The sequence below is a fragment of the Thamnophis elegans genome, chromosome 1 (assembly GCF_009769535.1).
Source record: "Thamnophis elegans isolate rThaEle1 chromosome 1, rThaEle1.pri, whole genome shotgun sequence".
NCBI lineage: Eukaryota > Metazoa > Chordata > Lepidosauria > Squamata > Colubridae > Thamnophis > Thamnophis elegans.
The window spans coordinates 184,134,365-184,147,061 of record NC_045541.1 but is presented as its reverse complement, the minus strand read 5'-3'; the positions used below and the strand labels follow the sequence as shown (position 1 = coordinate 184,147,061).

At 41.5% G+C, this 12,697-nt stretch overlaps 1 protein-coding gene across 1 annotated transcript; it reads left to right on the top strand.

The window, feature by feature from the left end:
* Positions 1-3,428: 3,428 nt before the first annotated feature.
* Positions 3,429-9,519, top strand: LOC116507015 (vomeronasal type-2 receptor 26-like). The gene is made up of 5 exons (XM_032214925.1): positions 3,429-3,481; positions 4,076-4,367; positions 6,372-6,590; positions 7,476-7,605; positions 8,615-9,519. The coding sequence occupies exons 1-5, from the start codon at positions 3,429-3,431 to the stop codon at positions 9,517-9,519; spliced, it is 1,599 nt and encodes a 532-aa protein (XP_032070816.1).
* Positions 9,520-12,697: the final 3,178 nt, after the last annotated feature.

Genomic DNA, 12,697 nt, shown 5'->3' with positions numbered 1-12,697 from the left:
ATGAATGAATGAATGAATGAATGAAGAAAGGAAGGAAGGGTGAATAGAAAGGAGAAACAGGAAGGAAGGAGGGAAGGAAGGAAGGAAGGAGAGGGAAGGACAGAGGGAGGAGGGAGGGAAAGATACAAAGATCAATTTGGACGAAAGGAAAGGGATAGAACAACTTGGAAACTTTACTGAATGTTAGCAAAGAAAATGTTTAGATGTTGCAATTTCAGCAAAATAAAATCCAAATTATTTTATTTTGTATTTTATTTTCTCATATACAGAATATACCAAAAATCAATTCCCCTTAAAAATTTGGCATGTAATTTACATAAGAAATTATCTATGGGTCCTGACTTTGGAAGTGCACACAAACAGACACACAGAAACGCACACACACATAAGACACACTGTACACGTGGGTATTCCATATTCCTTTTCTGCTTTTATGGTTACCTTCATCTGAGTATTCACTTATCTCACAAAGTTTTAAAACTCATCTGCCGCTTCCCCGCATAAACTGAATTATTAGCTTCCCCACTTAAGTTGCAACACATCCCCCTCCTGTGTCAGACAGAACAGGTAAATCTTTTCCACTTTCCTGAAGCTCAAAAGGAACTAATCTGACTGAATCTCTGTTAGGACATGGAGGCCAAGAGTGGCCACTGAAATTCTAAAAAGGTCATTTATTTCTTCTGCTTGGTTGGTGGCCTCCAGTATATGCCTATGGAACTGTCATACTTTTTTTTCCTTTTACATTGACCCATACAAATTCTAAGAGGTTTTCATCCTTCCTTCTGTGCATTTCTTTAGAGATGTAGTAATCCTTTACAGATAATGCAACTCCATCTCCTCTTTTGTTAGGTCCATTTCTTTTGAATTGTTTATATGCTTCCATCACTACATTCCAGTCATGAGTTTCATCCCACCAAGCTTCAGTAATGACAGATATATCATAAGTTCCTTCATGTTCAAACAAACATGCTCCCCCTGTTTGTTCCCTAAACTTGGAACATTAGAGTGTAAGAATTTGAGTCCTTTAGGCTGATTCTATGCATGCTTCCCATGCAGGGGTGGGTTCCAGACGGCACTATTGAGAGTTTGCTTGTTTGCACGCTGCATGTGTGCATGCACAGGGCAATTGAAATTGTTTTGTTCATGCATGGAACTGAAAAAAAAGATGGTGGTGCTGTCAGCGCTGACCAGGGAACCAGTTGAGGGGCGTGGTAGTATAGGTCGCTACTGGTTCCAGCGACCCAGACTGCCAAACCACTACTGGTTTGGCCAAACTGGGCCGAATTGGTAGGGACCCACAACTGTTCCTATGTCTCCTACTTTATATCTGGATTTTCCTTCCTCCCCATCAATTTCTATCTCATTTGATTGGTTGTTTTGGGGTTTGTGCTTGGAATTAAGTCCTAAAGGTCCTCAAGGTTGATCATGCTCCCTCTTCATTTTTAGTTTAAAGCCCTCCTGATAAGTTGAGCCAGTCATCCTCCGTATACATTCTGCCCGGTTCTTGTAATGTGCAGCAGATCCTTGGTCAAAATCCTTTCATGTAGGTAATGCAGACCTTTTCCACATTCCTGAAGCTCAAGAGAGATAAACATGACTGAATCTCTGTCAGGAGATACAGGCCAAGAATGGCCACTGAAATTGTGCATCTCCTATGTGCAAAAATCCATTCCAACCTGACTGCAATCAATCAAATCAAACTGCAATATAGAGACATAATGCCACAGACTATTATCTTAGCACAATAGTCCCATGAATATGCAATTGATTTTTTAAAACAACTTTTGGTGTCTGGCACTCTCCTTCCTCCCCTTGATTTGTGGAAGACAATGTTTCTCCCAACCCTACATTTTCTTGCTTTATTCATCACTTTGGGTTTCTGAAGGAGAACTGGCACAGGAAGTAAATTGAAATCCCGTATTTACAGTAACTCACAATCCCTGACTGAAGAATGTGTATCCTTACATCTTCTGTTGCTTATGCATTAGTCTCCTCTGCCCTTTTTAGATGTATAAATATTTGGAGGGGGTCCTTCCAGCACTGCCTCTTTGATAAACACTTGATTATTTGCTGTTTGATTACGAACCAGGCATCTATTCTTGTTACACCACCCACACCACAAGAGGTTTATGATGAGTGATGGTATATTTCCCACAACAGTCAACAATGAAGAAAACCCACTTCAAAATGCAGCAGACAAAATTTCCTGGCTCTGACTAGTTTTTAAACTCTTGTAGAGTTTAAGGGAGCCTAACATCTTGAGAAATCCTCCTGCCTCTCGTTAAGAATTATGTGAGAATTTGGAACCTACATTTTTATGTCCTGCCATGTGGGGATAAATAAACCAGCTTTTCCATCCAAACATTGGTTGATTCCTCACACTTGTAAGAGTACAACTGACTGTCATGTGCCACCACAACCCATTGGCACTCATACTACCTGAACACACTGTGCAACAGGCCCAACTCCACCTTGTGTACAAGTGTTCAGTTTCATATAGGTCAATTATCCAACTTCACCTTGACTCTCAAGTCCAGCTGCTCTGTGATTAGAAACAAGAGACACAAAGGTGTTTTTCTCTTTCTGGTGCACAAACAAAATGGATTGATAAGTGGGCGGGACTATGGCTTTTCCTTGCAATTATCAGAAGAATAGTAGTTGTTGATGAATCCCCAGTGGACGTTAAAGTACAAAAATCTTCCTGCTTTAAAAAAATATGCTTGGAGTTCCCCAGTTGGGGGAAGAACAGGCTACTCCAGCTTGTCCTGCAAAGAGCTCACTCTTTGGCCACAGCCCAAACACAGGTAAGAGGAAGCATATTTGATATATTTGAAACCATCCAGGTGGCATACCATGTGTTTATCCTGTTAAAGCTCTGGGAAAGTTTAAAGTGATGCCAGCAATTCAGGTTCTTCACAATCTTGATTTGTGATCTAGGAGGGAAGGTGACAGGAATGACTAGGCTGCCTCTCCTGCTGCTGCTCTTCTGGCTCCTGCCTCCAATTATTGCTAAGGGGATGCAAACCTTTTGCGTGTTGCCACAACCTTACAAGATTCAGGAAAATTATTACAGCCCTGGCGATCTGATGATTGGTGGGAATTTGCACTTGGGACTCTATTGGGAACTTTACTTACACTTTGAGAAAGACCCCTATCTGTTTTCTCTCTCATATTTGTAAGTTTTGCCTGGAGGACAAATATCCAGGTGATCGTTTGCTCTGTTTGCTCAGAAATATTTCTTCTTGTTATATTTCAATTTCCTAGTATAGTTCAAACCTTTGTGCTTTTCTCAATAAAGAGACAGATTGATTAAATAGGCTAATTTTTCTTTCCAAAACCCTTCATCGGGGCAATGGTAAACCACATAAATAGTGAGGAGGGACAACACCTTAGGAATTTTACTAGCCTAGGGAAGAAGTTGACTTACAATGTTAATGATGGAAAAAGAGCAAGGAAAGGAGGAACAATTTTCCAGTGTGGGGTACTGCAAAAAACACAAAATTAATTTTTTGAATCAGCAGTGATTATGAATAATGGCCCTCACTGTTGTGTAAAAATGAAGAATTGTTGATATCTTCTACTGTGCTAGAGAGAGTCAGAAGTCAGTGCCTTTTTCCTCCCCCTTTTCTTAATTTTTCACTTCTTTTTTTGTATTTTATACTTGGATAAACTAATAAAAATGTAAATTGGAATAATGGCCCTTAGTAAATATATACAGTTTTCCACTGGAGTCTTGTGATCAGCATTGGTTGCCAGACCTGAAGAAGCTGCTCCAAACAGAACAAAATTGATTAGGTTACTAGAGATACAACAGGGCAGGATTGCAACCACTGTAGCAAAGTGAAGAAGTAAGGGATGATAGACAGATATAAAATGGTCCTTGATGTGGATAGACAGGCTTCTCTTCTTTCCCACAAAACTATCCAAGTTTAATCAAGAAACATCTTCAAAAAAACAAGCCCATTAATATTTTGAATTTCCTGCACCAAAGAAAACCCCACAAAGAAGACAAGGCAAAATTCATAAGGACACACATGCTTTGAGGTAATGTTTCACAATGTTTCTCTCATTGTAGGCCCACACCCAACAACTACCAGCTGTTCATGGCTCTGGTGTTTGCAGTGAGAGAGATCAACAAGGATGAGGTTCTCCTCCCCAACATCACTCTGGGCTTCAACATGTATGACAATGCCAATTGGAACAAGAGAGTTGCTATGATCAGCCTCTTTCTGCTCTCCATGCGAGACAAAATGGTTCCAGGTTATAAATGTGACCAGCAGGACACTCTCTTCTCTGTCATTGGAGGCGACAACCCTAAATTCTCAATGCCAATGGCCTCCATCCTCAGCATCTTCAAGATCCCACAGGTAATGGGGCTCCTTGAGATACAGTTATGGAGTAGACAAACTGAGCCAAGGTGACGCAGTGGTTAAATGCAGCACTGCAGGCTACTGCTAGATCAGCAGGTCAGCGGTTCAAATCTCACCGGCTCAGGGTTGACTCAGCCTTCCATCCTTCCGAGGTGGGTAAAATGAGGACCCAGATTGTTGGGGGCAATATGCTGACTCTCTGTAAACCGCTTAGAGAGGCCTGAAAGGCCTATGAAGCGGTATATAAGTCTACTGCTATTGCTATTAAAAAAAAAAAAAAACTACAGAAGCAAACACAAAAGTCCAAGATGGCACCTAAAGGGCTTAGCATCAATGCTATATGACTTTAGGAATTAATGCTACATTGGACTCATTTTGATATTTTATGTGTCAAGATATAGTTTAACAGAAAATCTTTTAATTGGTGGTTCTTCCTCTAAGAGATACATAATGTGATATTTCTGTACCTGTCAGGAGGAATGCTTTCCTAATGTATTATTCATAGAAGTATAGCCACTTTTTCATTGCGGTTTATTCCCTGTACCAACTTTATGGTTTTTTTCCTTGGATTCTGACATGTCACAACCAGGGAAAATATTTTAATTGCTGGCTCTTCCTAAGAAAAGAAAAAGCTTATCTCTCAAAATGACTCAGCTTGATTGATGGAGACAATAAACTATACAATGGGGACCACTAAAGTCACCATCAATTGTTACTTTTGTCTTTTAAAGAAGATTCTCTTTTTTTTTTTCAGCTCAGTCTTGGCTTTGAATTCATTCAGGGAGACCGAAGAGTTTATCCTTCCTCCTTCCGGATTAATCCCAAGGAATTGCCTCTATTTGTGGGTTTAGTCCAGCTGCTCCTGCATTTCCAGTGGAACTGGGTTGGGTTTATTGCCTCTGATAGTGAGAATGGAGAGCGATTCATCTCAACTCTGAAGCCAATGCTCTTGGAGAAGGAGATCTGCTTGGCCTTCTCTCAAATGCTGAAACATTATGTTTCTTATTTGGAAGTCCAGAAATTAACTTTACATTCAAAAATGTGGGTTATTGTTGAAGTTATTCTTTCCTTTGCAGAACCTGACATTTTTGAAATGTTTCTTTTGACTCTGAAAAAATGTTTATTTGGTCAAACACCATGTTCAAAAGTTTGGATCCTTACTTCGTATTGGAAGCCATATGCAAGCCATCTTCATGATAGATGGCGAGCTTTAAAGCGCTTGCATGGGTCTTTGCATTTTAGGGACCACAGCAGAAATTTCTTAAGATTCAGCAATTTTCTCCTCTCTTTAGACCCTTTGAACCCACAAGGAGATAGGATTCTCCCATTATGGTGGGAAAAAGTCTTTGACTGTGAGTTCCACAAACCAGGTCACTATTTTCGAAAATACTGTACAGGAAAAGAGAATTTACGGAATCTGCCCACCTACAAGTTTCAAACAAAGATGACAGGTGAAAGTTACAATGTCTACAATGCCATTTATGCTTTGGCACATGCGTTACATGCAATGTATGGATCTGGATCACGACCAGCCCTAATGAGACTTGGAAAGAGAATCTCAAATGTTCAGTCCTGGCAGGTTTGTCATGTTTTATTCGGTCCATAGATCTTAAAGTGGACACTTTCCATGTGTATTATCTGAAATATTCATGAAATATCTGTATGCTACTATATTAATGGACTTCAGCACAAATTACAACAATAAATGAAATAAATCTGGGTTTAGTATAATCGGTTGAGAATGGGTGGAGGAGGGATAAAGAAGGAGAACTGACTGCAAACTCCTTGTCTCTAAGATCCATAGAGGAAATATCTTTATATAATGTCCTGAAAGATTGTGCATTGGTGCATAGGCATTTGAGTCCTTTTTGACTGACCCTGTGTTTGCTTTCTACATAAACTGTTTTGTGCCTGAGAAACCACAAAATGATAGAAGCCGAGACATGTTTTTTGTGGTTTTCAGCCAATTATTCCAATTCCTGAAAGTCTCTTATCTTACAGCTCCTTCCTTACTTGATGAATGTGAAGTTCAATAACACTGCTAGAGAGGAAGTCTCCTTCTCAGAAAAAGGACTGGGATCTGCTCATTATGATCTTCTCAATTGGGTTCGCCTTCCCAATCGATCAATTGTCCTTCTAAATGTTGGCGAAATAAATCCCGAAGCTCCCCTAGGCCAGGATGTCACCATTCACTCAGATGCAATTGTTTGGCCTACAAAGGTGAGCTGGAAGATCCACTCTCTCCTGGGGATGAAAAACTTCCTAACTAAATTATTGAATCAGGAAATATGAAATCATGGCATTTGGTGAAAAACCTACTCTGCATGTAAGACATTTGAGGTCTGATTTGTGTCAGGATTGGGAAGAACTTTTTGTAACCACTTGGTCATTAGAGAAGGCAACAGAGATTTCTAAGGACCATTCCCATTGTAGAATGCAACACAGGACACAAAACCCAAAATTCAGGGCTCAGTACAATGATTTTTTTAAATTTAATAATTATGCACTGAGGGAATTTCCTCCAGGAAGCAATAGGTTGCACTCATATTTAAACATTCCAAGAGATGGAGAAAGTGATACATTCATACCTGTGGAAAGGTAATAGAAGATGTAAAGAGATATTCAAAACTGGTAAAATTCAAATTAATTCCGAAGCCTATTGTTACTATCCTCAATAAAAATATTGTATTAATAAAAAAAACCATCAGTTACATGGAAACAGAAAGATTGATAAATCATACTGAGAATTAAGATCTTCATGGCTGCCTAATTACCACAAATTTCTTCTGCTTCTGTTGTGCTAACACACACCGACTGCTAAAATAACTTATTTCTTCACACTGTTCAGTTGGATTCTCGTGTTTTATTGTCATAAAAACTGTAGCTCAATGTTACAGGTCTTCCTTTGCATGCCAAAATCTGAGCTCCAATCTCCAGCATCCACGGGTTGCATCTGTAGTGACACTGAACTGAATCCCCCAGGAGCTGTTCCAGATTTCTGGTAGACCTTGGTGAATCATATCTGAAGACGGACACGGAACGTCGAAGTGAAATGAAGCATATCCATTATTTTGATTATCTCAAGCATTTCTCTTTTCTTTTTAGAAGATGCCATTTGCCAGGTGTGGCAAGAAGAGGTGCAAGGCAGGAGAGAGAAAAAGTGTCCCAGAGGGTGAGCAGGTTTGCTGCTACCTATGTAGCCCTTGTCCAGCTGGGAGAATTTCTGATCTGACAGGTAAAGCATATAGACCTTCAAATATAGACCTCCCAGAATCAGTGAGCCATTCCATGAATCAAAATATTGATTTCTTTTTATCATTGTTCATAGTATTGATTTCCTTCAAAGCTTCAGGGTAGAACTTTTGGATTTTCCCTGTCAATCACTCCTTTCCCTTTTCAGAATACTTGGTGCACAATTCTATATCCTTCTCCTTGTAACTAATTTCACTATTAAAAAAATTGTGAGAAAAAGAGAGCATTCCCCCTCGTGATATTCAGTGCACTTTTTTATGTTGCACTGTGGACATTCTCAGCACACATGACAACACAATGGACACACAAACACAAAACGAGCAAGAGTTCTGGCTGTTAGATATATCAGTCTTTTTGTAGTTCCAGTATGTAGGATACAATAGTCATGCAAGTGTCCAGTGACTAGACAGGGCCTTTTTTCCACAGCAAACTGTGGCCAGCTAGAGATGACTAGATCTGTGTCTCTGATTAAACTAACATAGCATCATTAATAAAGAAGGAGGATTGGCCTTTTTGATCAACCCTGAAATGCACAATAGGTCATCCCATCACTTCCTTTGAGGGCTGGTCATAGCACAGGGGTGTGAAACTTGATTTCATTGAGGGCTGCATCAGGGTTGTGTTTGACCTTGGGGAGGCATCATGGTCGGGGGTTGGACCAGCTCAATATAACTCATGTCAGGGACACTTCTGGTAGCCCGAGTGCTCTGCCAGCGAAAACAGGCTCCTAAGCTCCATTTTCATCTGCGATGGCCTTCTGCAACCCACTGCTCTGTTTTTGCTGGGTGAAGCACTGTGGGCTGGTCCTTCATTGTTTCCAGGGTGGCCCCACAGGCCAGATCTAAGAACCTCGCAGGCCGAATATGGCCCCTGGGCTTTGAATTTGACACCCCTGTCATAGTATAAAGGAGACAGTCATCTCACCCCTGAGGGTGAGATAATGCTCATGGCAGATGACTCTTACATCCTTACACTAAGACTCTTCATTTCAGATGCACCTGATTGTGATCCTTGTCCGGAAGACCAATACTCCAACAAGGAGAAGGTCCACTGCATTGCCAAGAACATCCACTTCCTTGCCTATCAAGAAACCATGGGATATGCTTTATCGTCTTTAGCTCTTTTCTTTTCTCTGATCACAACTGCTGTTCTGGTGATTTTCGGTAAACATCATGACACACCAATTGTCAAGGCCAACAACCGAGATCTCACCTACATCCTCTTGGTCTCCCTCCTGCTCTGCTTCCTCTGCTCCTTCCTCTTCATTGGTCGACCCAGGAAGCTCATCTGTCTCTTTCAACAATCTGCTTTTGCTATTGTCTTTTCCATTGCAGTTTCCTCTGTCTTGGCAAAAACTGTCATGGTGGTTCTGGCCTTCATGGCTACCAAACCAGGGAACAGGATAAGGAAACTCTTAGGAAAACCACTAACCATCTCCATTCTTTTAGCCTGTCCCTTGGTCCAAGCATTTCTTTGTGCCACATGGGTGGCAACTTCTCCCCCTTTTCTTAACATGGATTTCCATTCCTTGTTTGGAGAGACCATCTTGGAATGTAAGGAAGGTTCAATTTTGATGTTTTATGCTCTCCTTGCCTATCTTGGTTTCCTGGCTCTTATGAGTTTCACGGTAGCCTTTCTGGCCAGGAAATTGCCTGACAGCTTTAATGAAGCCAAGTTCATTACTTTTAGCATGTTGGTCTTTTGCAGTGTTTGGATCACCTTCCTCCCCACCTATCTGAGCACCAAAGGGAAGTCCATGGTGGCTGTGGAGATTTTCTCCATCTTGGCCTCTGGGGCTGGTCTCTTGGCTTGCATATTTTTTCCAAAATGCTTCATTATCCTAATGAGGCCTAATCTGAATCGTAAAGAGAATATAATGAGGGAGAGGAATTGCTGATTGATGTGAAGATTGGGTGCTGTGATTTAAGAATATATTTTTTTCTAAAATAAATCCTGAAATGAAAGAAAATGTTGTTCATTCAATAATTGGAAATAATCGTATGCCACCAAACACAAAGTGTCTGTTAATCAGCAACAATCACCCATCCTTTTATTATTCATTATTCATTGAGGTGCCAGTAATCAAGAAAGAAGTCAACTTTTGTATTAAATATGTGAACATTAGTTTCCAACATGACAGTCATTTTATTTGTTTTAATAAATTTATTTTATTATTTATCTATATAAATAAAAATGTAATGGTTGTTTGCTTTGCTCAAAATCGCTAATCTCCAAAAGTTCTTCACCGATTGCTTTTAAATTTTGACACAATGTTGCATTCGAATACGCGAATGTTTTTATATACGTATATTTTATAGATGTCACACCTGTGACAGCTAAAAACATGATATTTTGTAAAAACATGCTTTTTGAAAACCAGCACCATCTGGTGGATGCAAAAGCAACACACACTATACTAAATATTTCATGTTTCCATTTCAATGTTTCCAGTGCTATCTGGTGGACGTAAAAGCAATACAGGCTATGCTAAATATTTCATGATTCCATTTCAATGTTTCCAATTGCATTGATATATTGAATTTTCATAGATTTCGATTTATTTTCATTTTGATTTAATTATTTCGTGTGACATTGCATTGGAATTGAGCTGTGTCATTTACCATAGCATTCATTTAGTAAGTATAGTATATTTGGAACAGTTCGGCTTCTCTCCAGCTTTGTCCCAACAGTCTCTTTATATGTGTGACTGGACTATGTCCGCATCCTTTCCCCTTTCTGCCCCTCCTCTGATGAGCTTGGGCCATTTCTGCCAAGGGGAGCTGGAGCTCTTCAGCCTCCCTCTCCCCTCTCTCCACTTCCCTCCCGCCGGGCCTTTGGTGTCTGCGGCAGGGCGCCACCTGCGCCATCCCTCGGCTGCCTCCCCCTGGCCTTAAGCCAGCCTACCCCTGGCCCAGAGGAGCTCCAGAGGGAGCAGAGGCGGAGCATCTCCTCAGCCTAGCTGCCCCCCTCTCACAGTGAGCCAGCTACGACCTTGCCAAGGCGGCTCCGATGGAGCGGTGGCGGCGGCATCAGTCTGAGGTGCAGCGGGATTGGTGTGGCACCTGGGTGCTCTGTGAGGCAACACACCGAGGCCTTCCCCTCCCCCGAGATCCTGGACGTCTCACTTTCCCGGGCCACCGACTTGTGGGAGCCCAAGTGCAGCTCCTCCAAGGAGATGCTCAAAAACTTCCATGAGGCCAACAGCCCTGGTGCCGTCTCCCCCAAAAAGCCTCACCCGGCCCAGCAGCCCCAAGTCCTGACTAACGGCAGCACCCACCTGTCACCCCACTATGCCCAGACTGGGCCACAGCAATGCGTGGCTGGGTACAGCTAGGTATAAATAATAAATACAATAAATTATTATAAACTAATTTATTTTAATCCAAAGAGTCTTTAAAAAAAATTTGGTTGCACTAGAGTCCAAGAGACGGTGGAGAGGCTTGGTGACAGAGGCTTTGTGAGGCAGGAAGATTGCATAAAAGTTCAGGAGGCTTAAAAAGGCCTGTAGTTCAGCTCTGTTTGTTGGAGGAGGAGCCTCCATGATGGCTTTAGTCTTGGCAGCAGTCGGGTGAATGCCGCGGGCATCGACTAGGAACCCCAGGAACTCCACCTGGGGGATGGCAATTTGACATTTGTCCTGCTTCACTTTAAGCCCGACTTGCTGGAACTTGTGCAGCAGCACTCGTAGTCGTGCCATGAGTTCCTCATGGGTGGCCGCAGAGATGAGGATGTCATCAACATATGGGACGATGCCTCGAAGTCCTTGGAGCAGTCGCTTCATTAAACTTTGAAAGAGTCCTGGGGCGATACTGACCCCAAATTGCAGCCGGTGGCACCGGAAGGCACCCCGGTGTGTGATGATGGTTTGCGCTTCAGCTGCAGAATTGTCGACTACCAGCTGCTGGTAGGCTTGGGCTCACCTTTGTGGCCCAGATGATTGCATCAGACTTAATGGTGAAATCTTGGCCTGGGAGAGCTCTGGGATCTATTCACCCAATTTTGAGAGGGAGAAAAGATTGATTGGGGGACCAAACCCAGTTGAGAAGATCATAACAATCAAATCCCAGTGCATTTCCTGAGAAAGAAACATCATCTCCAGCACTGTTGTTGAACTGGATATTCTTCAAATAGGGAAGAATCTAGAAGAAAAGAGTCATTCAGAGACTGGAGGACTTGGCTGAAAGTAACAAAGGAGACATCATGGCTTCATTCTTACTGTGATGGCAAGCATCTTAGGAGATGGGTCTATTTTTGAGAACCTACATGAGTTTCTTATGTTATCAATCAGGAGTAACACTAAATTTAGATTTTGGAATAACAGAGTTGGAAAAGACTTGGTGTTCTTCCTGTCCAACCCCTGCTTAGGAAGAGAAACCCTACACTACTTCAGACAAATGGCTATTCAACACCTTCTTAAAAACTTCCAGTACTGGAACATTCACAACTTATGGAGTCAAGTTGTTCCATTGATTAATTGTTCTTTCAGGAAATTTCTCCTTAGTTCTAAGTTGCTTTTCTTCTTGATTAGTTTCCACCCATTGCTTCTTCTCCTATCCTATTTGCCATCACTGCCCTAGCCCTTCTTTTCATTAAATTAGACATACCCAGTTCTTGCAACCATTCTTAGCCTCCAGTCCTTTAATCATCTTTGTTGCTGTTCTCTGGAGTATTTCTAGAGTATTTCTCAATGTTTTGTTTTACATCATGACAACCAAAACTGGATGCGGTATTCCAAGTGTGGCTTTACCAAGGCATTATAAAGTGGTATTAACACTTCATGTGATCTTGATTCCATCCCTCTGTTGATGCAGCCTAGAAGTGTGTTGGCTTTTTTTGGTAGCTGCTGCAAACCGCTGGCTGATATTTAAATGGTTGTCCACTAGGATTCTAAGATCCCTCTCACAGTTACTATTAGTGAGTGAGGTACCATATATACTGTACCTGTGCATTTGGTTTATCTTGCTTAAACATAAACCACAAAGGTTTCCACAATTTTGGCCACTACTGCACACCTTTATATAGTGGCATAGAAATGTTTAATCAGGAATCGAAGAACTGCACATGAGGAACTTCCT

Coding starts and splice junctions, on each gene's coding strand:
- LOC116507015 (XM_032214925.1), top strand. CDS start 3,429: ATGTTAATGATGGAAAAAGAGCAAGGAAAGGAGGAACAATTTTCCAGT. Junction 4,368..6,371: donor GCATCTTCAAGATCCCACAG/GTAATGGGGCTC, acceptor CTTATCTTACAG/CTCCTTCCTTACTTGATGAA. Junction 7,606..8,614: donor GAGAATTTCTGATCTGACAG/GTAAAGCATATA, acceptor TCTTCATTTCAG/ATGCACCTGATTGTGATCCT.